General features: G+C 41.4%; 1 protein-coding gene across 1 annotated transcript in view; it reads left to right on the forward strand.

The window, feature by feature from the left end:
* Positions 1-23,603, forward strand: part of LOC124593752 (DNA repair protein REV1) — a 138,452-nt gene that overhangs the window by 77,070 nt on the left and 37,779 nt on the right. The window contains exon 9 of the mRNA XM_047132087.1: positions 5,155-5,281. Within this exon, the coding sequence (XP_046988043.1) occupies positions 5,155-5,281 (127 nt within the window). The remainder of the gene's footprint in view (positions 1-5,154; positions 5,282-23,603) is intronic.

The following is a 23,603-nucleotide window of genomic DNA, read 5'->3' on the forward strand; positions in this document are numbered from 1 at the left end:
CACTGCTTTTGGTACAACATAATAATCTTGTTATGGATGTATGAAATTACTACCATGTTGAAGAACCCCATATTGATGGCACAGCATTAAGAGAATTGTGTGGTATTGTACAATTTGCTTTAGAATTTTGGTTTAATGAACTGACACTGATTTATCAGGATATACCCATGAAAACAAGCCTACACTGATACGTTCTTTATTCATTAATGCACCTCTCAACCATCTGCCATTCTCTGGAAAACTTATATATGCCTAGCATAGAAAAAAATGGAAGTGAATTATGTTCATTAGCAAACATATAATGGTGTGTAGTTGTCATCTTGACAACATAATCATAGTACTGATATAACATCAGATTTGCATCTTTTTATACAATTGTAGATAAAGACTGTTCTCTTAGGACAAATAGGGAAACATCATAATGTAACTCCTATTTCCAGTAATGTTTATTATTTATTACAATGTCTTATTGGCCATTCATACGCCTTGTCAGCATCAATCTCCAGCTACAAAATTATTTGATTTAGCCATTGACCATTTTTCCAATAAATGTAACTCTGTGGAAAATGCGTTTAACGTCCAACTAACACTGTTCGCAACAAAATTCAGTGTCAGCATAAATTTTTCTTGCAAATCTAATATTGTTTTTTCTGCTGAGAGAAAGAAAATTTAAATATTAGCTGTGTTTTTATTTCTTGTTACTTCTTTTACCTTGTGTTTTTGATTTTAGGAAGCTTTAATTTTTGAGTACTAGTAGTAGTGTTCCGTAGATTTCGTGTTTGTTTTGAATACAGTCCAGAGACAGTTAGTGCTTATTTTCATTGTTTCCAACAAGAAGTGTCTAATAACCACAGTTTAGTCAGCTGTCAGCCGCCTTTAGTAAATAAGCAGTCTAGTTAAGTTGATTACTTATCTCTCTACAGTAAATTGTTGATTTCTTAGAATGGATAGGATGTGTGATTGCTGTGTATGGACGCAGGAGGAGCTGGCTACTGTTTGCGAACAGCTGAACGTGCTGATGGCCACGTTCAGCCATCTTCAGGCTGCTGCCTCGGAGTGTAGCGGCAGAGGGGAGTCTGGTGCATCGCATGGTACACCCCAGGTGTTACATGCTTCACCCACAGTCCTTGCTGTCGAGACATCTTCGCGAGTACCGGGCGTGGTTGGGCCAACCTCTCCCCGAGGGGAGTTGCAGGTTCAACGGCATTCGCATCGCACGAGGTGGAGGGCAATGTGGAGGCTGGCCATGTGGCATCGCCCACTCTGCCTGTGAGTGGACATGTGGCTGCTCCTTCAGCAAGATCCGAGCAGGCACACAGGGGGAGGGGTTTATTAGTGATTTGGAACTCGAATGTTAGGCGAGTGATGGAGCCCCTTAGGGAAATAGCGGAATGGTCGGGAAAGAAGGCCAGTGTTCAATCTGTCTGCTTGCCGGGAGGTCTCATCCGAGACGTGGAGGAGGCCCTGCCGGTGGCGATAGAGAGCAGTGGTTGCACCCGACTGCAAATCGTTCCAATGACTCCTGCCGTCTGAGTTCAGAGGTCATCCTCAGTTCATACAGGTGAGAGGCGGAGTTGGTGAAGGCGGAAAGCCTCGCTCGCCGGCTAGAATCTGAGCTAACTATTTGTAGTGTCGTTCACAGAACCAATTGCGGTCCTCTGGTTTGGAGCCGAGTGGAAGGCTTAAACCAGAAGCTCAGACGATTCTGCTGAGATCTGGGGTGCAAATTTCTCAACCTCCGCTATCGGATAGAGAAATGTAGGGTCTCCCTGAATAGGTCAGGCGTGCACTACTTGCAGGAAGCAGCTACAAGAGTTGTGGAGTACATGTGGAATGCACATGTGGGTTTTTTAGGTTAGAGAATTCCCTCCCTAGGCCTGACAAGACACCACCTGAGACGTGACAAGGTAGCAGTAGGCAAAATGTAACAGGGAATGACAATATTAATGTGTTAATAGTAAACTGCAGGAGCGTCTATAGAAAGGTCCAGAACTGCTGTCACAATGCTCACATAGTACTTGGGATGGAAAGTTGGCTGAAACTAGATGTAGAAAGTAATGAAATGCTAAACTCAGACTGGAATGTATACCGCAGAGACAGGCTGGACAGTGAAGGGGGAGGCACGTTTATAGCGATAAAAAGTGCAGTAGTGTCGAAGGAAATTGACGGAGATCGGAAGTGTGAAATTATTTGGGTGAAGGTCAGGGTTAAAGCAGGTTCAAACATGGTAATTGGATGTCTCTGTAGGGCCCCTGGCTCAGCAGCTGTTGTGGCAGAACACCTGAAGGAAAATTTGGAAAATATTTCGAGTAGATTTCCCGACCATGTTATAGTTTTGGGTGGAGATTCTAATTTACCAGATATAGACTGGGAGACTCAAACGTTTATAACGGGTGGCAGGGACAAAGAATCCAGTGAAATTTGTTGAAGTGCTTTTTCTGAAAGTACCTTGAGCAGTTAAACAGAGAACCGACTCGTGGCAATAACATATTAGACCTTTTTGGTGACAGACACAAACTATTTGAAACAGTTAACACAGAACAGGGAATCAGCAATCATAAAGTGGTTACAGCATCTGTGATCTCAGCTATAAATAGAGATATTAAAAAAAGGTAGGAAGATTTTTCTGTTTAACAAAAGTGACAAAAAGCAGATTTCGGAGTACTTGACGGCTCAACACAAAAGTTTTACCTCAAGTACAGATAGTGTCGAGGATCAGTGGACAAAGTTCAAAACCGTTGTACAGTACGCATTAGATTAGTATGTGCCAAGCAATATCGTAAGAGATGGAAAACAGTCACCGTGGTACAACAAACGAGTTAGAAAACTACTACGAAAGCAAAGGGCACTTCACAGCAAACATAAAGATAGCCAAAGCCTTGCAGACAAACAAAAATTATACGAAGCGAAATGTAATGTGAGGAGGGCTATGTGAGAGCCATTCAATGAGTTCGATAGTAAAGGTCAATGTGCGGACTTGGCAGAAAATCCTAAGAAATTTTGGTCTTATGTCAAAATGGTAGGTGGATCAAAACAAAATGTCCATACACTCTGTGACCAAAATGGTATTGAAACAGAGGATGACAGGCTAAAGGCCGAAATACTAAATGTCTTTTTCCAAAGCCATTTCACAGAGGAAGAGTGCACTGTAGTTCCTTCTCTAGATTGTTGCACAGATGACAAAATGGTAGATATCAAAATAGATGACAGAGGGGTAGAAAAACAATTAAAATCGCTCAAAAGAGGAAAGGCCGCTGGACCTGATGAGATACCAGCTCAGTTTTACACAGAATACGCGAAGGAACTTGCCCCCCTTCTTGCAGCGGTGTACCGTAGGTCTCTAGAAGAGTGGAGCATTCCAAAAGATTGGAAAAGGGCACAGGTCATTCCCATCTTCAAGAAGGGATGTCGAACAGATGTGCAAAACTATAGACCTGTATCTCTAACATTGATCAGTTGTAGAATTTTGGAACACGTATTATGTTCGAGCACAATGGCTTTTCTGAAGACTAGAAATCTACTCTGTAGGAATCAGCATGGGTTTCGAAAAAGGCGATTGTGTGAAACCCAGCTCACGCTATTCGTTCACGAGACTCAGAGGGCCATAGACACAGGTTCCCAGGTAGATGCTGTGTTTCTTGACTTCCACAAGGCATTTGATACAGTTCCCCACAGTCGTTTAATGAACAAAGTAAGAGCATATGGACTATCAGACCAATTTTGTGATTGGATTGAAGAGTTCCTAGATAACAGAATGCAGCATGTCATTCTCAATGGAGAGAAGTCTTCCGAAGTAAGAGTGATTTCAGGTGTACCGCAGGGGAGTGTCATAGGACCATTGCTATTCACAATATATATAAATGACCTTGTGTATAACATCGGAAGTACACTGAGGCTATTTGCGGATGATGCTGTAGTATATTGAGAGGTTGTAACAATGGAAAATTGTACTGAAATGCAGGAGGATCTGCAGCAAATTGTTGCATGGTGCAGAGAATGGCAATTGAGTTTCAATGTAGACAAGTGTAATGTGCTGCGAATACATAGAAAGAAAGATCCTTTATCATTTAGCTACAATATAGCAGGTCAGCAACTGGGAGCAGTTAATTCCATAAATTATCTGGGAGTAGGGATTAGGAGTGATTTAAAATGGAATGACCATATAAAATTGTCGGTAAAGCAGATGCCAGTCGGAGATTCATTGGAAGAATCCTAAGGAAATGCAGTCCGAAAACAAAGGGAGTAGGTTACAGTACACTTGTTCACCCACTGCTTGAATGCTGCTCAGCAGTGTGGGATCTGTACCAGATAGGGTTGATAGAAGAGATAGAGAAGATCCAGTGGAGAGCAGTGTGCTTCGTTACAGGATCATTTAGTAATCACAAAAGCGTCACGGAGATGATAGATTAACTCCAGTGGAAGACTCTGCAAGAGAGATGCTCAGTAGCTCAGTATGGGCTTTTGTTGAAGTTTGGAGAACATACCTTCACGGAAGAGTCAAGCAGTATATTGCTCCCTCCTACATATATCTCACGAAGAGACCATGAGGATAAAATCAGAGAGATTAGAGCCCACACAGAGGCATACCGACAATCTTCCTTTCCACGAACAATATGAGACTGGAATAGAAGAGAGAACCGGTAGAGGTACTCAAGGTACCTTCCACCACACACCATCAGGTGGCTTGCGGAGTATGGATGTAGATATAGATGAGGAGCTAAAGTGAACAATCATTTTCTGCAGACCATATCACCAGAAAAATTGCTGACTGAATTCAGATAACCCCTCTCATATCTCTCACTCACCTATAGTGTTCTCTCTCATTTTGGAATGAAATAATTACCTCATAAGTATCATTTCTCTGCTTTTAGAATAAAAAGTTTAATTTTTTAAAGTCAGTATTTTGAAACAAACAGAATATATAAAAGTACTCCTCTGCTGAATTAAGCACTGTCTAATTAGTTTCAGCTTGTGATATTAAGGTTCAGTCCAAAAACATAATTTCACAATCGACAAAGGATTTAAGATATTTCGATAAAATCATTTCTAGTGCAACATGCTTGGTTTGAAAATGCACTTTATTATTGTAAGTATATGTATTTGTAATTTTTATGTTTTTATGAGCTGTAGTGTTGTTTTTTCTCTCTTCTTCAGGTCGATCCAAGTTTTCTGTCCGCTCTTCCTGATGATGTTCGCATGGAGATAGAGGAAGATTTAAAGTATCAGAAGTGTCGGCAGCAGAAAATAGATCTTGTTATCCATCCAGTTAAGGGAAATAATGGTTTGTGAAGTTCTCTGCTGTTTTTTTGTAGAAGTACACCAAAATTATTCCATCCAGTTTTTTAGGTTTTTTGTAGCAAGCAAGCATTTGCTCTTAAATTTTTTTCTCTTGCTTGCTGTTGTCGCAGAATTGCAATGATGATGATGATGAAAATAGTAATACAATATATTTGTTGGCAGCAACTTGTTATTTTTGGGAGTTTGCTGGTCATCCCATATGACATTTTGTTTATTCATCATAGTTGTTATTATGACACTGTCTCACGGTACATTTCTAAGCTTGATAAATGTGAAATGTTCAGTTATTAGAGTCCATAAATGTCAAAATCTCTTCTCAAACATTTGTATGTATTTTATGTTAAAATTTTTACCTCCAGAAAAATGTTGTGTGGCAGGGAATGTAGTTAGACTATAAGAAGTACTGTTGTGTACTACTTCATACACAATGGTAAGGAGAGGTGGGCTTCAGAGTGGTGCAGCGTCTGTCGTCATATTGAAGCCGGAAAGGAGCATGCATGATTAACAAACATATAATAAGAACAAACAGCAATACAGTCCAGCTATCAAAAGAACCAAACACAGGTGTCGTGCTGTGTGAGGCTCCTGTTACAAATGCACAAGCAAACTGTCAAAGACTCGCAAATACTGAAGACTGTCAAAGACTGCGACAGAGGCTGGGGGCTGCTGGCCATCCTATATTGCAGTGGCAGCAGGCACTTGTAGTCGGAGCATTGAAGACATGACACAGTGAGCACACACCATTGGATCCACTGGGTTCCTGCACAACCTCTTATCAGTGATTGTCATAAACATGCATTTCCTTTACCAACTGTGAGACGCCAGTGGACAGTATCAATCTATGGTACCATATCCCTCCCGCCCACCCTCCAACCTTCTGACCCTCACCATGTAATGTGGATGAAAGAACAACAAGGGAGAGGGAGGAGGCTGGGGGAGGGGGGGGGAGGAGGAGGAGGTGATGGCTGGATGCAACTGGCATTGAGGAGACTGCAGCCAAAGGCTGGTGCCGAGCTGCTACCCATGCCCCAGCGTATGCCCTGAGCTCTCCCGAGAACACCAGCTGAAAATTGGGCGGAGGGCATGCACCCACAATCAGAGATGGAGGAGCAAATGAAGTCGGAGGTATCTTGATGACCGCAGAGAGATTCAAGGCAACATGTGGGAAAACCACTGAGAAGAGGGGCCCATCTCCAGGCGATGATGGCTGTTGAGATGGCGATGACTGTGAAAGGGTGTCAACTTGCAATGGCTTCAGGTCCAGCATCAATGGCATGGGCCCCCTTGGAGCTGGATGCAGCGAGGCCTGCGACAGGATCATGCAATTAACATGGACGAATTTGATTCTGGTGGCATCTTAGCAATCCTCTCAGTCCTTGCAGCAGTAAAACCATAGTATGTTCAATAAGTTCTACAATGATGCCTCACTCCCAGTGCCTCTGTCTGCCATGCAGTCTGTAAAAGACTGATTTGTTAGTGTGATAATTTGCCGGAATGGACAGAGTGGGCACCACCTCCTATGGCAGGCACAGCAAGTGAAGCAAAGTGTAGTGGCTCTGCCCATGTAACAACTGTGCCGACGATGGTCCGTCACATGGCAGGGAACAGTAGGAATACAAGAAGAGCAACAGAGCTTTATCCTCTGTATAGGAAGCATGAGCTTTATTTATCGGTTGCTTAAATGTATGTGAAGATCATTCAACTTCACCAGTGGATTGTGGAACAGCACACTCATGATGTGGTTAATGCCTTAGGTGGTGCAAAACTGTTCAAACTTGGCAGAGACAAATTGAGGTCGATTGTCAGTCACAATCACTTCAGGCAATCTCTCAAGGCAAAAGATTGACTACAAGGCCTGGGCTGTTGAACGAGCTGTAATCGTGTGCATAGGAACCATGAAGGGAAATTCGCTGAAAGCATCAACGGTGATGACCCAACTTACATTCCAGTAAGGACCCACAAAACCCAAGTGTAGACCTCGTCAAGGTGCTTGAGGTTTGGGCCATTCAAAAAATTGCTGAGGTGCAGCTGACCGATTTTCAGCATGGGCTTGGCACTGAGAAGTCAGCTGTTCAGTTTGAGCATAGACAGTGCCAAGTGTAATGACATCGCGCCACCTGCTTGGTGCGAATGATGCCCCAGTGACTGTGGTGTAGCAAATGAAGCACATCAGGCTGGAGAACCAAGGAAACCACAACATGTGACCCTGCCATTATGGGTGCCGAGCAAAATGGCACATTGGTGAACTGCAAGGGTGTGCCAATGAGCAAAATATCGGCGAACCACAGAGTTACAAATTCGTCTCGCTGAACACGACCAACCAGTGCAGGTGTAGCGCAACTGAGACTGTAGATCGAGATCTGCAGCTGTGGCCTGGGCAATTTTCCAGTGATTAAGCGGAAAGCTATGGAAAGCATTTGTGTGTTGTGCATCAGTGTAGCAACAAGAAGCAAAGGACTTGTCAAATCCTGAATCAGGGGCAATGGAGAGGCGAGAAAGAGCATCTGTGTTGGCATGCTTAGAAGTAGGCTGATATAAAATCTCATATTGGTAATTTGACAAAAGAAGAGTCCACCATTGCAGCTTGTGCACTGTGCGAGTTGAGACTGACTGAGAAAGACTAAAAAAAGATTAAAGAGGTTTATTTTCTGTCACTAAGTAAAATTTTTTGCCAAAGAGATTCTGGTGAGACTTTGTTATGCCATATACAATGGCATTTTCTATTTGCAAGTAATTGAACTGAGCTTTGGTCAACAACTTTGAAGCAAAGTCTGTTGGCCTGTCAATAGAACAAAATTTATTGAAAAAAATTGCACGAGCGCCATAAAAGGAAGTGTCCACAACTACAACCACAAATTTGGCTGGGTCAAAATGAACAAGGCATTGACCACCAAGCACAACATCTTTCAACTTGCAGAACGCAGACTGACACTCTTGTGACCAAACAAAAAGAACATTCCTCCTGTGCAAGCAATGTGAAGGAGCCACAACCTGCGTGGCATTAGGAATAAACGGAATGTAGTATGATAACTTCACTAACACAGACTGCAGTTTCCATAAATTTTGTGGGGGTGAAAGGTCACAGATAACAAGGAAATGTGACTGCGAAGGGTGAACAACCTGGCTGTTAATGACATGTCCTAAGGACTCAAGTTCTGTCTGAAAAAACACACATTTGTCTTTGTCACACTTGAGACCGGATGCAGACAACATTTGAAACGGAGTACGAAGATTGCTGATGTTTTCTTCAGGAATGTGATCTGAGATGATAATGTCATCTAAATATTTCAAGCAAAAAGGACCTATTGCAGTCAGTTGCTCCAGAAAGTGCTGAAATACGGCGGGTGCGGAAGTGCTACCAAATGGCAGTCTCAAAAATTTGAAGAGACCCAGATGAGTATTAACGACAAAGACCTGTTGTGAGTGCTCATCCAGATGTATCTGCAAGTAAGTGCTGTGTGAGTCAGTTTTGGAAAAGTAACGCCCAGCACCCAATTTGTCAATCGGTAATTTCGGGCACAGCAGATGTCAATGACTGACTGAGGATTCACAGTTTCCTTAAACTTGGGCTCAGTTGGAGTCTGCCAGGAGGCTTCTTTAGAATAACAGAAGCACCCGTCACTGACTGACAGTAATGGGTGTTACAACCTCATCGTCTTGCAAAGCAGTAAGTCCATGAGCAATCTGTTCTCGAAGAGCATGAAGAACAGAATGAGCTCAAACAAAATATGGCTGTGCATTGTCCTTCATTGCAACATGAGCAACACAATTATTGGCTTTGCCTAAACCCTCAGAAGACAAATCCTGAAATTCTGCGCATAACTTAACAACACTGTCTGGAGGATCAAAGGAAGTAACAGAAAATACATTGTCCTGAATGACTAATCCAAACGCCTAATACTAACAAATCAAAAGAGTCTAGATCAAAAATATTAGCACTGTCCAAGGAGCAAAGGAGTGTTAATGGCACTGTATTTGTCAGATTTTGGAAAGTTGCAAGAAGTCTAAAAGTGCCCAAGACAGGAATGTCTTGGCTGTTATACCCCATGAATGTATGGCATGAGGTGCACAACTTAAGTTTGTCAAGCAATTGATGACTGAAACTTCTTGGCAGACTAAAACTGTGTGCCGGACCGAGACTCGAACTTAGGACCTTTGCCTTTCGCGGGCAAGTCCTCTACCAACTGAGCTACCCAAGCACGACTCATGCCCTGTCCTCACAGCTTTACTTCTGCCAGTACCTCATCTCCTTAAAGCTGTGGGGACAGGTCGTGAGTCATGCTTGGGTAGCTCAGATGGTAGAGCACTTGCCTGCGAAAGGCAAAGGTCCCGAGTTCAAGTCTCAGTCCAGCACACTGTTTTAATCTGCCAGGAAGTTTCATATCAACGCACACTCTGCTGCAGAGTGAAAATCTCATTCTGGAAACATCCCCTTGGCTGTGGCTAAGCCATGTCTCCCCAATATCCTTTCTTTTAGGAGTGCTAGTTCTGCAAGGTTCACAGGAGAGCTTCTGCAAAGTTTGGAAGGTAGGAGATGAGGTACTGGCAGAATTAAAGCTGTAAGGACAGGGCATGAGTCGTGCTTTGGTAGCTCTGTTGGTAGTGCACTTGCCCGAGTTCGAGTCTTGGTCCGGCACACAGTTTTAATCTGCCAGGAAGTTTCTTATCAGCGCACACTCTGCTGCAGAGTGAAAATCTCGTTCTGAATTGATGACTGCTTGAACAAAGTCACTGAAGCTCTAGTGTCAAGTTGCAAATGGACTGATTGTCCAGCAATGGTAAGAGATACAAAAAGTTTATTGTCCTTACATAGCACTGCAGGAAAACCTTTCCTAATGGCCATTACACTGTTTTTTGCACTAGTGACACTTTTGAGCTTTGAAAACACACTACACACTGTTTGTGAGTTAGATTTATTTGAAGGAGTTGCAGAAGGCTGTGCCTTACATTTCTGTAGGCACACAGACTGTACATGACCCCATTTGCAAAAAAAAAAAAAAAAAAAAAAAAAAAAAAGGCAAGTTGCTTCATGCAAAGGGCAAAATCGGTGATCACATGCAGTATCACACTGAGGGCATGACTTCAATCATTGTGCCAAATGTGACACTAGTTTACATGAAAACTGTGGTTGTGACCATCCGTGTCACAAGGCCTATTTGTCTTGTCTATCTACAGAACAAACAGTTGCTACCTCATAACTTTCTGCTGCATTTTCTCAGGTATCTTGTCAACCAAGAATCTGCAGAACCTGTTGAAGGTAATGTTCTGGGTATGTCGAGATTTAACTACGTTGTGCATGATCACATCACGAATCATTGAATCACTGTAGTATTTGCCACAGTCACATTTGAATCTGCACTGCCTAGTAAGGCCCTGCAATTCATTTACCCACTGAAGGTGTGTATGTCCTTGTTGCTTACGCAACCTAATGAATTTGTAACAGGCAGCTGCCACTTGCACTCTGTCCTCATAATACTATGTAAGCGCCTGTAATAGTTCCTCATCTTTGCATGTTCTGGGTGCGAGGTGAGAGAGTGTTTGGTGCACAACCTATTAACAGTCACTCTTGCCGAGTCAAGAAGTAAGAACGTTTGTCAGGACATTGTATATAATGTACTGCAATGTTCATGTTGAACTGTGCATGGTATTCATTTCAGTCTTCTACTGTACCTTTAAGTTCATGAAATGGCAGCACAAATGCAGCGTATGGGCGAGGGCACTGCCATTGGTTCCAGTGTCATTTTCGAAACAATGTGTGCCATCATGAAGCAAATCATCACTTCAAGTAGTTGTGCCATTTGTTTGCTCCGAAACTGAATAACCCGAGTTAAGATCAATGGTATGTGGTGCAGCAGGCAATTGTGGTATGGTAGACATTTTGAACTAAGCAATGCACAAAGATGGAAAAAGCAATACAAAATAGCACTGAAAAAAACCAGAGGCCAATGCAGCAACCTCAGAACGTAGACCATAAATAGCACAAGCAAAACAAACACAGGGGAATACAAGCCCACAGCAGATAAAAGCAACAAAAAAGATGACAGTAAAGTAATAAGTCATGATACTTGAAGACTGCGACACATGGAAATGAAAATATCTTGTCACCATGTTTGTTGTGTACTACTTTGTACACAATGGTAAGGAGAGGTGGGCTATGGACTGGTGCTGCTGCACCTGTCATTGTAGGGACGCTGGACAGAAGCAGAAATGATTATCTAAAACGTAATATAGCAAATAGAAGTTTCACTTAACTTGCAGATCTCTCCAAGTGTTGAAAAGAAATTAACAGCAGTAAAGTCCAGTTATCACAAGAAGCAAATGGAAGTAGCATGTGGTATGAGGCTCCCCCTAATGCATGGGTGAACTGTCAAAGGCTGAAGACTGTCAAAGACTGTGACAGAGACTGGAGTGTGTAGCTGCTGCCAGCTGTCCTATATTGCAGCAGGAGAGGGCCCTCATAGTTGTAGCAGCTGAAGGCATGGCCCAGTGGGCGGGCGTCTTTGGATGCACCGGGTACCTGTGCAACTGATGTCAGTGTCTGTCAGAAACATGCCTTTCCATTGCCAGCTGTGAGATGCCAGTGGGTGGTATCACTCCATGGTACCACAGTTATGACTGCAGAATAGATGTAAATGTGTACATAATATCATTGCCAGTGTCTGCTCAGTGGAGTATATGGGGAGACTCACTAAATGATTGGTGATATGAGTACATGGAACTTCAAACAGTAAACCGGTACTGCATCATTCTCGGCATCCAGGAACTGAGTGATGTTTCTAGCTTTAGTTTTGTCTTCTATTAGGTCTTCTTTCATTCACACACACAAACAAGGAGATAAATAGATTGTGATAAAGCTCAAAATTAATCCTTCATAATAAAAGAATATTATGTAAGACATTTTTTAAATGTGATTTGTGGGTTGAATTCTTCTCATGACATTTATTTGAAATGTTGGAATATTTGTAGCTTGTATGTGAAAGAAATTGTTTTGAATGAACAAATCCAAAATATTAAACAAGGCAGTGCAAGAGTATGACACAGTAAATTGTATCATTCAATAAAGCACCTAATATTGTGGAAATAAGAACCATAATTTTAAATCAAAACACTGTAGCCCTCAGTCAGTCACAGGTTTACATTTGAATCATCGTCATCATCATCATCATCATCCTCAACAACAACAACAACAACAACAACACAGGCTGGGTCTGTTTGGAACATAAATGTCACCATCTAGCCCTGTTTCCCCACCATCTCTCTGTGTTCACTCTTATCCAATCCTCACCTCTTTTTTTCAACACACTCCTCGAAACCTTTCAGCTATCTATTTCTTGGTCTTCCTCATGGTCATTTTCTTTGTGTCTCCATTTCACACTTCTGCTTTGGAATCCTCTCATGTAGAGTAGGATTGAAACATCAAGACTAAGATGGTAGGTGCACTTAAAAAAAGTTCACCTACCATCTTAGTCTTGATGTTTCTACTCTGCAAGGGTTCCTCTTGCACTATTTCCCTTACCCGTTTGTCATCCTGTCTCTCCTTGTTACTTGTATCCTACTTCTGAGGAACTTCATTTTACATGACTGTAATATGCTTACATCTCTTATCTTCACTATCAATGTTTGAGATGCATAGGTCAGTATTTGGGTGTAGTAGATTCTTTGCTTTTTTGTGGGTTGTATTTGTTCCAAACCAGGCCCCTAACACTTCACAGGAATGCTTGTGCCTGTCTGCCATGTTCACTGATCTTCCTCTCATTTCTTCCTATTTCCTCTGTCACACTTCCCGAGTACTTAACACTTCCCACCTTCTTCAATTGTTCACCTCCAGTCCTTACTCCACTATTTGGTCTAGCTCTCTTTCTAGTTGTAACCAGGATCTCACATTTGTTTACACTAAACATCATCCTCCCAAGCACCCAACTGTTCCTGAATCTCCTCCTCCCTGTTTCTCCAGATCATCAAGTCATCCATGAGCACCATTGCTTTCATCTTGTCATCTCCAGTTCTTCCCCCACCCCACCCCCACCCCCCCCCCACCTTAAATGTTATTTCATCCAAGACCACAGTGAATAGGAAAGGTGACAATGCACTGCCCCATTTCACATCACTTGTTTGATGGTATTAAACTGTCCTTTCATTTTGCACTTTCACACAACTGAGACTTCCACAGTCCATCTCTTCCAATATTCTTGATGTCTCTTTTCCCACACCCTTCTTTTGTGGTGACTGCCGTACCTTTCTTCTGTAGAAGATTTCTATATCGTAAAAGGCCATCACGTGGTCTTCCCGAAATTCATAGTGGTGCACCTGGAGCTACCTCACTGCAAATATGAGGTCAACAATTGACCGCCCTAGTTTGAAGCCATGTGCTGTTCCTCTCTCACTTTGTTCTTGACCTTGTTTGGATTCTGACTCCAGGATATTTTTATATAACTTGGCACTATGTGATAACACTGTTACTCCCCTGTAGTTTCTACAATCTTTCCTACTTCCTTTCTTGAATATAGGGACATTTAGCACCTTCTTCAGTCTTGTGGAGTCTTCAAATTTCAAACCACCCACATCACAAGGTACAACCGGTTTCCCGGCCTCTCCTCCTGCCTTCACCATTTTGACACTTACCACCGTCATCATGTGATAAGGCCGCTCTTTCCCAGCCTCTCCTGCTGCCTGTCCTCCTTTCATCTTGTCCAGTACCATTTTCATTTCTTTCAATGTCAAGTCCTCTCCCTCCCCCCCCCCCCCCCCCCCCCCCCCCTGTCCTCCCCGGGCAACTCCTCACACCTCTGAGTTAACTGTATTTTCTGCCAGTTGTCCTTCCGCATATAACTACAGCAGCTTTTACCATAGCACTTTCAAACTGTTCCCAATCTTCTTCTCCAGTTTTCGGTTCACCCTTTGGTAACCTTTACGTCATAATCTCATCGTATTCTTCCTTGACTTCCTTTTTCCTTCAGTTTCCTTACTATAATTCTCCATTCTTGGTTCTCTGTCTTTTTCATTCCTTAATGATTCTCCTGTTCATCATCAGTAGCTGGTGGTCACTATCTGGTGCCTTTGATGGTAGTACCGTCATTTGAATGTTTATAGCAAAAATCTACTTGCAGCATTAATTGCAAAAAGCAATAAAACAATATACATTATAACACAGTGATTTCTAATTAGTTCCCTAGACCTTTTCAGGTTAAATTTTCGTGAAAAGACAGAGCTACAGAATAAATATAGTTCCAATTGAAACTACTACTAACAAAACAAAATATTGCAGCTGAGGGTAAGAAACCATAGATCTTATGGACACTCATTTAGTGTCTTCCATCAAAATCTCAGGAGTTCCATAAATAAAAGGATGAATTTCTAATGCCAAACAGGATAGTGAAAGGACAGGTGAAATGCCATCAGCTTCATTGTGCTTACCTGAAAATCACATGGAAGTCACTGAAACAGAACAGACACATCTTGTTGGATACTAGCTAATATCATAATACAGGGTGCGGCAACATAACTTCCTTATTTCAAAACACAATAAAACCCATTTTATGAATCACATTTATTTATTTTATTAATGTAGGTACATATCTAATGTTTTGTTTTACACGGTTTTGAAACTCAGTCAGGTAGGTGACGCCCCCATTGCTCATACACTGAGTAAGCCGATTTCTGGTGTTTCTACGACCCTTACCAGCAAAGCAGTGGGTATGTTTGCATTTTCTGCCCAGATGTTGGCCCTAGATGGTTGACATATAACCACACAAAAAATTTGCATGGGGTTAAATTTTGGAAGTGGGCTGGCCAGTCCAAATTGCTCCTTATTGCGATCAGGTGCTCCAGGAAGTCTTCCCTTAAAACAGCCCTTGATGTGTGCCTGTTGCTCCATCCTGTTGGAACCAAATGTCTCCTAAGTACAGTTTTTCAAGTCCTGGAAAAAAAAAGATTCTCCAACATATTCACATACCAATCTTAATTCACTGTCACTATTACCCCATTTTCTTCAAAAAAACCAGGGACCAACAATCACAGCTGTGGAAACTACACACCACACTGTGACTTCAGCCTTTGATGCAATTCTTGGGGACTGCTGTTGACCCAGTAGCACATTTTATGTTTGTTAACTTATCCAGTCAGGTGAAAATGGGCTTTATCACTGAAAAACACAATTGCGTCAATGTTTTCAAGAAGTGCCTCATGTGTTCCTCCAAGAACTAAAGTCATGTTCGGAGAGTTCCTGCCCAATCACCAACTTGTACAGATGGTAATGAAGATCATTGTGTAGAATTTGTCTCACTGAATGATTGGAAAGTCCAAGGTCACATGTATGTTTGCATGCAGAATGCCATTGGTACTGCAAGATTGAAGCTCTCACTGCCGCAGTGTTCTCACATGATATGGTGGCTAATGGACTCAAGTTCTTCATCGTATTGTACTCATGATTTGCCTGAACATAGTGGCCCATGTAATAACTTATTTCTGGTCCAGGACATGGCCCATCGCGCTACATTGAAGAAATTTTGGAAGGCGTGGTGGGCTGCGATCACAGAGCACCTGCTTGCTCCTCACTGTTCCAATGCATGATGGTGACTAATCTGGAAGAGAATAACACTTTAGAAATACCCCTGTCAAATGAGACCACTACGACAGCTACAGTCTGAATGGCATGCATGACAAACAAGGAAGTTATGTCGCTGCATCCAGGCATTTGTGGGGGGGGGGGGGGGGGTGGGGGGGGGGGTGCCATCTACCTCAAATGACTTCAAAACTGTGTGAATCAAAACTTTAGACATGTAAATGTAATTACATTATTTTTTAAAAAATCTGATTCATAAAATGGGTTTTATTTCGTTTTCAAATCGGGAAGTTATGCTGCCCCACCCTGTACTTCAGAACCAACAGGATGAAAGTGACAGTGGCTGTATACGCAAAAATTGAAATTAACTGGCAGATCTTGTGGGTTAACTAATACTGTGTCCAACAACTCTGTGAATGTTGTGCCACAGTAGTGGTAGAAAAAACACAAATTAGTACTATTTACAGCTTACAGACTGCCAACAGGAAATCTCAGAAGTTTCATAAAGTGTAAGACAGTTTTAATAAACAGAGAATCATTGTTTGTGGAGACTGTACTAATTGAGAGCAGCTAGAGTAGTTGTCATCCAGTTTTGGACTGTTTGCCACAGAAAAGTTCCCATCAAAGACTAAAAAATGAAGTGCAACAGCCATTGACAGTGTGTTTCTAGATCCAACTACCTTAAGTGATTTAGATGTAAAAGTGGTAGTCCATGCTTTATTTGACAATCATGGTGAAACATTAACAACAACATATGGTGACCAATTAGCATCCATATTGTAGAAGTGAAGTATAGTGTAATATAACAGAATCATGAATAATGAAACTTTCTGTCCCAGCTGTTTCAGAATTGCCATTATTTACACCAGCCGCAATCAACTGATTATTGTGTAAGAAACAGTGATTATAAAACAGCCAAGGTGTCCTTCAATAAAACCTACCGAAGTGGCACAGTTGTTAGCACACTAGTCTTGCATTCTGGTGGACGGCAGGTCAAATACGCATCCAGCCATCCTGATTTAGGTTTCCATGATTTCTCTACATCACTCCAGCAAATGCCAAGATGGTTCCTTTGAAAGGACACAGCTGACTTCCTTTATCATTGTTCCCTAATCCGAAGGGACCAATGACCTCGCTGTTTGGTTCCCTTCCCCATATCAACCAACCAACCAACCTTCAATGCATTTATGGCTGTGGCGCCCAAAATGAAAAGCTTACATCAACAGTGCCTCAAGCACAGTTTTTAGAGAGAAATTATAGGAAGAGATTGGCTGTTTTAGGATCACTGTTTCTTACGCAATAATCAGTTGATTTCAGCTGGTGTAAATAACAGTAATACTGTAAGAGCTGGGACAGAAAATTTCATTGTTCATGATTCTGTTACATTACACTATACTTCACTTCACTTCTGCTTCGGTTCTGAGTTAATCATTAAAAATGTTTACTAAAGGAATTCATGAGAGCAGCAGTTTTCTAAGGAAAGACGAGAGTTCTGATAAAGAAAATGATTTGAATAAAAATCAAACTTCAAAATCAGCATATCTGGTTTTTGCAGTCAGTTATTAATAGGGCGATGCTAAACTGTATATCATGATGCTAAACCGCGTATCAGTAATAAAGATTTGAATCACCACTGCTGGCATGCATAAAAATGCGTATAAGAAATTGTAATCAGACTGTATAAATGATGAAAAGATAATTAAGGCAGGTTCTAAGACTGATCATGCGAATTTCCATATACAGGGTGTTACAAAAAGGTACGGCCAAACTTTCAGGAAACATTCCTCACACACAAATAAAGAAAAGATGTTATGTGGGCATGTGTCCGGAAACACTTAATTTCCATGTTAGAGCTCATTTTAGTTTCGTCAGTATGTACTGTACTTCCTCGATTCACCGCCAGTTGGCCCAATTGAAGGAAGGTAATGTTGACTTCGGTGCTTGTGTTGACATGCGACTCATTGCTCTACAGTACTAGCATCAAGCACATCAGTACGTAGCATCAACAGGTTAGTGTTCATCACGATTGTGGTTTTGCAGTCAGTGCAATGTTTACAAATGCGGAGTTTGCAGATGCCCATTTGATGTATGGATTAGCACGGGGCAATAGCCGTGGCGCAGTACGTTTGTATCGAGACAGATTTCCAGAACGAAGGTGTCCCGACAGGAAGACGTTCAAAGCAATTGATCGGCGTCTTATGGAGCACGGATCATTCCAGCCTATGACTCGCGACTGGGGAAGACCTAGAACGACGAGGACACTTGCAATGGACGAGGCAATTCTTTGTGCAGTTGACGATAAACCTAATGTCAGTGTAAGAGAAGTAGCTGCTGTACAAGATAAAGCTGACCACGTCACTGTATGGAGAGTGCTACGGGAGAACCAGTTGTTTCCGTACCGTGTACAGCGTGTACAGGCACTATCAGCAGCTGATTGGCCTCCACGGGTACACTTCTGCGAATGGTTCATCCAACAATGTGTCAATCCTCATTTCAGTGCAAATGTTCTCTTTACGGATGAGGCTTCATTCCAGCGTGATCAAATTGTAAATTTTCACAATCAACATGTGTGGGCTGAGGAGAATCCGCACGCAATTGTGCAATCACGTCATCAACACAGATTTTCTGTGAACGTTTGTGCAGGCATTGTTGGTGATGTCTTGATTTGGCCCCACGTTCTTCCACCTGCGCTCAATGGAGCACGTTATCATGATTTCATACGGTATACTCTACCTGTGCTGCTAGAACATGTGCCTTTACAAGTACGACACAACATGTGGTTCATGCACGATGGAGCTCCTACACATTTCAGTCGAAGTGTTCGTACTCTTCTCAACAACAGATTAGGTGAACGATGGATTGGTAGAGGCGGACCAATTCCATGGCCTCCACGCTCTCCTGACCTCAACCCTCTTGACTTTCATTTATGGGGGCATTTGAAAGCTCTTGTCTACGCAACCCCGGTACCAAATGTAGAGAATCTTCGTGCTCGTATTGTGGACGGCTGTGATACAATACGCCATTCTCCAGGGCTGCATCAGCGCATCAGGGATTCCATGCGACGGAGGGTGGATGCATGTATCCTCGCTAATGGAGGACATTTTGAACATTTCCTGTAACAAAGTGTTTGAAGTCACGCTGGTACGTTCTGTTGCTGTGTGTTTCCATTCCATGATTAATGTGATTTGAAGAGAAGTAATAAAATGAGCTCTAACATGGAAAGTAAGCGTTTCCGGACACATGTTCACATTACATATTTTCTTTCTTTTTGTGTGAGGAATGTTTCCTGAAAGTTTGGCCGTACCTTTTTGTAACACCCTGTATACTGCCACAATGGAGGCCAATCAGTTGCATCACCTTTTCAAGACTTCCAGGTCACCTCATCTCAGATTAATGCTGAAACAAATAAATAAGGTTAGGGGAAGGTAGATGCAGTAATTCACTTTCAATAAGTACATTTCAGAGTCTAACTGATATATTGACATAGAATCTGTACTTTAGGATACTGCACCACCTATCAAAGCATGCATCTACATCGGAAGCAAAGACAGAAGAGATTGAGGGAGACACGATCTCTCGCTAGAGAAGCTAGAATTATTTGTTTCAACAGATAGTAGTTCCCATTTGATGAACCATAGATAACTTTTACATAATTTTTTACTGCATTGCATCATTCTATCTGTGGAATGATAGGGTGTCCAACTAATTTAGAAAAAAGGGATATTAGAAGATTTACACAGAGGACAGTGTAGGTTAAAAATTTAACTCTTTCTTAAACATATTTCTACATGACTTTTGACTCACATTTTCCCATAAAAGAAACAAGTGTCATGTTGAACATAAATGAGGACAAGGATGGACAATTCTAATGATCTTGTCTCTCTAATTCAGATGACAATGTGTAGTCAGTAGATGAAATTCCAATATCATTAGTTTTGCAAATTCCTCCCGTCTGTTGTTAGAAGAATGAAACACATGGCTACAAACAATAAATAAAAGACTCCAAATATAAAGCAAAAATTATTTGGAAACATATTATACAGGAAACAAAGAGGAATATATTTGGCTCAGTCATCTGAGCTACGCGAGCACAATGCTTAATATGCCTTCACAGCTTTACTTCCACTGATATCTCGTCTCCTACCATCAAAACTTCACAGAAGTTCTGCAAAGTTGCAGGACTAGCACATCTTGAAGAAATGATATTGCAGAGACTTGGCTTAGCCACAGCCTAGAGGATGTTTCCAGAATGATTTCTTCACTCTGAGCATGACTCACAGCCCATCCTTACAGCTTTACTTCCACCTGTACCTCATCCTACCTTCCAAATTTCACACAAGTTCTCCTGCAAAAGATGGGTATTGGTTTATTATGCATATTCTCACTCCCTGTTATCTTTTGGAATTATCTTCTCTGACAACACACTTAACGGTAACAAAGTATTTTGTTCTGGAAACGTTAACAGTAAGGATATTGTTTTCAGTAAGTAACCACTGTAAGCTCTCACTGCATAGATCTGACTGCAATTCTAATGGGTAGCTATTGCATTATAGGGTAAGAGACTTACTTCAGCTATGTTCACGCAAAGCATTAAACTACTCCCTGACTGTACTTGGCTCTGAGCGCTATGGGACGTAACTTCTGGGGTCATCAGTCCCCTAGAACTTAGAACTACTTAAACCTAACTAACCTAAGGACATCACACACATCCATGCCCGAGGCAGGATTCGAACCTGCAACCAACATGGTCGCGCAGTTCCAGACTGTTGCACCTAGAACCGCTCAGCCACTCCGGCCGGCGACTGTACTTGTCATAAGTCTTAATTATTTACTACAAAATTAATCATAGGAGATAATAATGTTCCTCTGAACTAAAAGTTGATGTCTTTAACTTAATTTATTCATCTTCAAGCAGTGGAAGCCACACCTGACTGCACTCATTCACTTTGATTAAACTGACAAATTTCAAAAGGCATTCACTCTGAAGAAGCCCTGGACAATTTAACATTCTTATCTCAATGAAATACTCTTCTCAGTATGCTGTTAATCACATTTATCTCAATTCTGCATATTTCTGACCCAGGACTCTTTCAGTACATGTTCACTCAACTGAGACTGCTCCGCTACTGCTTCGTGTGCTCTCTAGTAACTCGCATTATTGACACCACACAATGATGTCCTCTCCATCATAAAAGGTAGGAAATTATAGAGAATTCTAGAAGCTAAGGCTTGCCAGCTAGTGCCTGCTGCTAGGAGACTCATTTGAAAGGATTTCGATTAGGGTATCCTTACACCACACTTCTCAAACCGGCCTCTTTCAGGGTATTGGAACACTCCTACCCACTTCTCAGTACCTTTATTCCCTGATTGTTTCTGGGGCAGGTAATATAAATCAGTTTCAGATGAACAGTGATATTCACTGTCATAACACAACGAACAAAATAATTTTCACATTGACTTTGCTTTTTTGTCTAGAGTTCAAAGCTTCAGAGGTATTTGTTAGATTCCCATCTCACATAAACGAAAATTTTTGAAGATACCTGCTAATACTAGAGTAAATTAAAAACATAAGTCTTCAACTATTCTTTCTGCATATTATCTTAATATCTAGATTGAAGGATTGAAGATTATTGTCACTTACTTTTTAAGTAGCTGTGGTTGTTAGAAAGCTGCCTGATAAAAGACTATCAATTTTTTGGATGTGAGATAGTTGTTGTTATACTTTATCTGTAATAATTGGTAGCTTTCAATAACTTTAGTTGTACTTAACACAGCAACAATGCATTTTGAGAGACACTGCTCTTGTTGTCAGGTTGTCAACACACAGAACATATGATTACAACTTTAACAACATATATGTGGAATTGCAAAATACATTAAATACCCAGTAGAGAGTGGGTGCTTATTGTACATTAAAATCTTCTACTTCTGCCCTTAACCATGACAACACACACCATGACGACGTACCAGGTGTTGCTTTCATCAACTGTCAGCTCCAAGTGTCCGGCCTATGTTTCTCCTGTTGTCTGGGTGTTGTGGCAGCTATGCCCCAGATGCCTGTGGATGTGTGGCTACTGGCAGAGGAAATATGAAAAGTCAGCTTTAGGTGGCCATGTGTACGAAACAGGCCACTCTTAAAGGGAATAGAGGACAACTTAGGATTCTACACATGGAAAGGAAAGGAAGAAAACTCAACTTGCTGAGTGAGTTAGAAATACTTATTCATAAAAATAAATATGATGATGTTTTTAACCTGCAAATGAGAGATAACAGAATGAGCTTTGTCTATTTTAATTCAGATACATACTTGTATTAAGTAATTTGTTGGTCTGGAGGTTGGCAGTATTTGGAAACAAGGGAAAGCAGGTGACCAACGGTATTGCATTATGGTTCATTCAGTAACTGCACATCCAATGACACCTAGGATATAACAGCTCACCTACACCCAGACACTAGAAAAAGATTCAGCTGAACACATTTAGTGTACACAACTAATTAAGATGACATTCCTTGGTGCATGGTTGCTGTGTGTGATGGTGCAGTTAAGGATGGAAGAAGAAGATTTTAACACAAGATGAGGACACATAGCCCATTATGTTTTTATTGTATTTTATGAACACTGCAATTCAGAATCATTAGAGGTTTAACTACATGTGCTGATTTTTGACAACCTGACAAGAGTTTTATCTGATGTAACACAGTTTGTAATAGTGTTAAGTATGCTGAAGTGGTTAAATGCTAGCAGTTACTACTGGGCTGCATGACAAGCAGTAGTGTATTGTAGAGAGGCCTCTATTGTTACATATGTCAATAATTGCTGTGTTTTCTTTTAAATGTAAATGCAAATAAATTTTAGTCTCTCAATAGAAGAGAAAGGAAACTATTTACATAACTGAGAAATAGTTTTTGTTTTTTTTCCCCTGGGGATAGTGGCTTTCCTTCCAAATTTGCTATTTAACATGAGGTGGCATAAGAAGTATACTGATAGTGTATTATGCACATATTGAATCTTTTAAGAGTTTCTTATCTATTGTTAAAGTGCAATTTGACTCATTCCACGTCCCTGAAGATTCACTTTTCTCGATAGGATCTACAGAATTCAATGAATGAAGAATAAATGAGTGCTAAAAGCTACTCTGTTTTGCTTCAGAGTGGAACTTGATTAGCTATGCAACTGCAACAATAGTGAATTTGTTACGTGACAAAACTGATTTATACTTTATCCTATTACTCTATGTCCTTGCTGTTTTCTGTCCATTTTATTTCCCCCTTGCTATTTTTTCCCTCATCCTACTTGTTCCCTCATTACACTTCTCCCTAGCTTCACCATAACCTGTTTTTTCTTTACACCCTTCTTTTCCTTCTGTATCTGCTCCCTCGTAATACATTTCTATCACCATAAATACATAATCTACTCTTCTCTTCTGGCTTCGTTCTATTATTTGCACACTTCTTAACTCTTTCTCCATTTACAACCATCGCCGCACCTCCACATCCCCTCCCACTTCTAATCTGCTATCCTATTACTCCATGTCTCCTATTTGTGTATATCTTCTCTCCATTTCTCCTTTACCCTTTGTCCTTGACCCACATTGTCGCTTGTCATGCCCTCTGCCTCATGCTCTCCATCCCCTTCCTTCACTGCCAGGATGGTTCCTCTGAAAGGGCATGGCCAACTTCCTTCCCCATCCTTCCCTAATCCGATGAGACCGATGACCACGCTGTCTGGTCTCCTTCCCCAAAA

This window comes from Schistocerca americana, chromosome 2 (assembly GCF_021461395.2).
Source record: "Schistocerca americana isolate TAMUIC-IGC-003095 chromosome 2, iqSchAmer2.1, whole genome shotgun sequence".
Classification (NCBI taxonomy): Eukaryota; Metazoa; Arthropoda; class Insecta; order Orthoptera; family Acrididae; genus Schistocerca; species Schistocerca americana.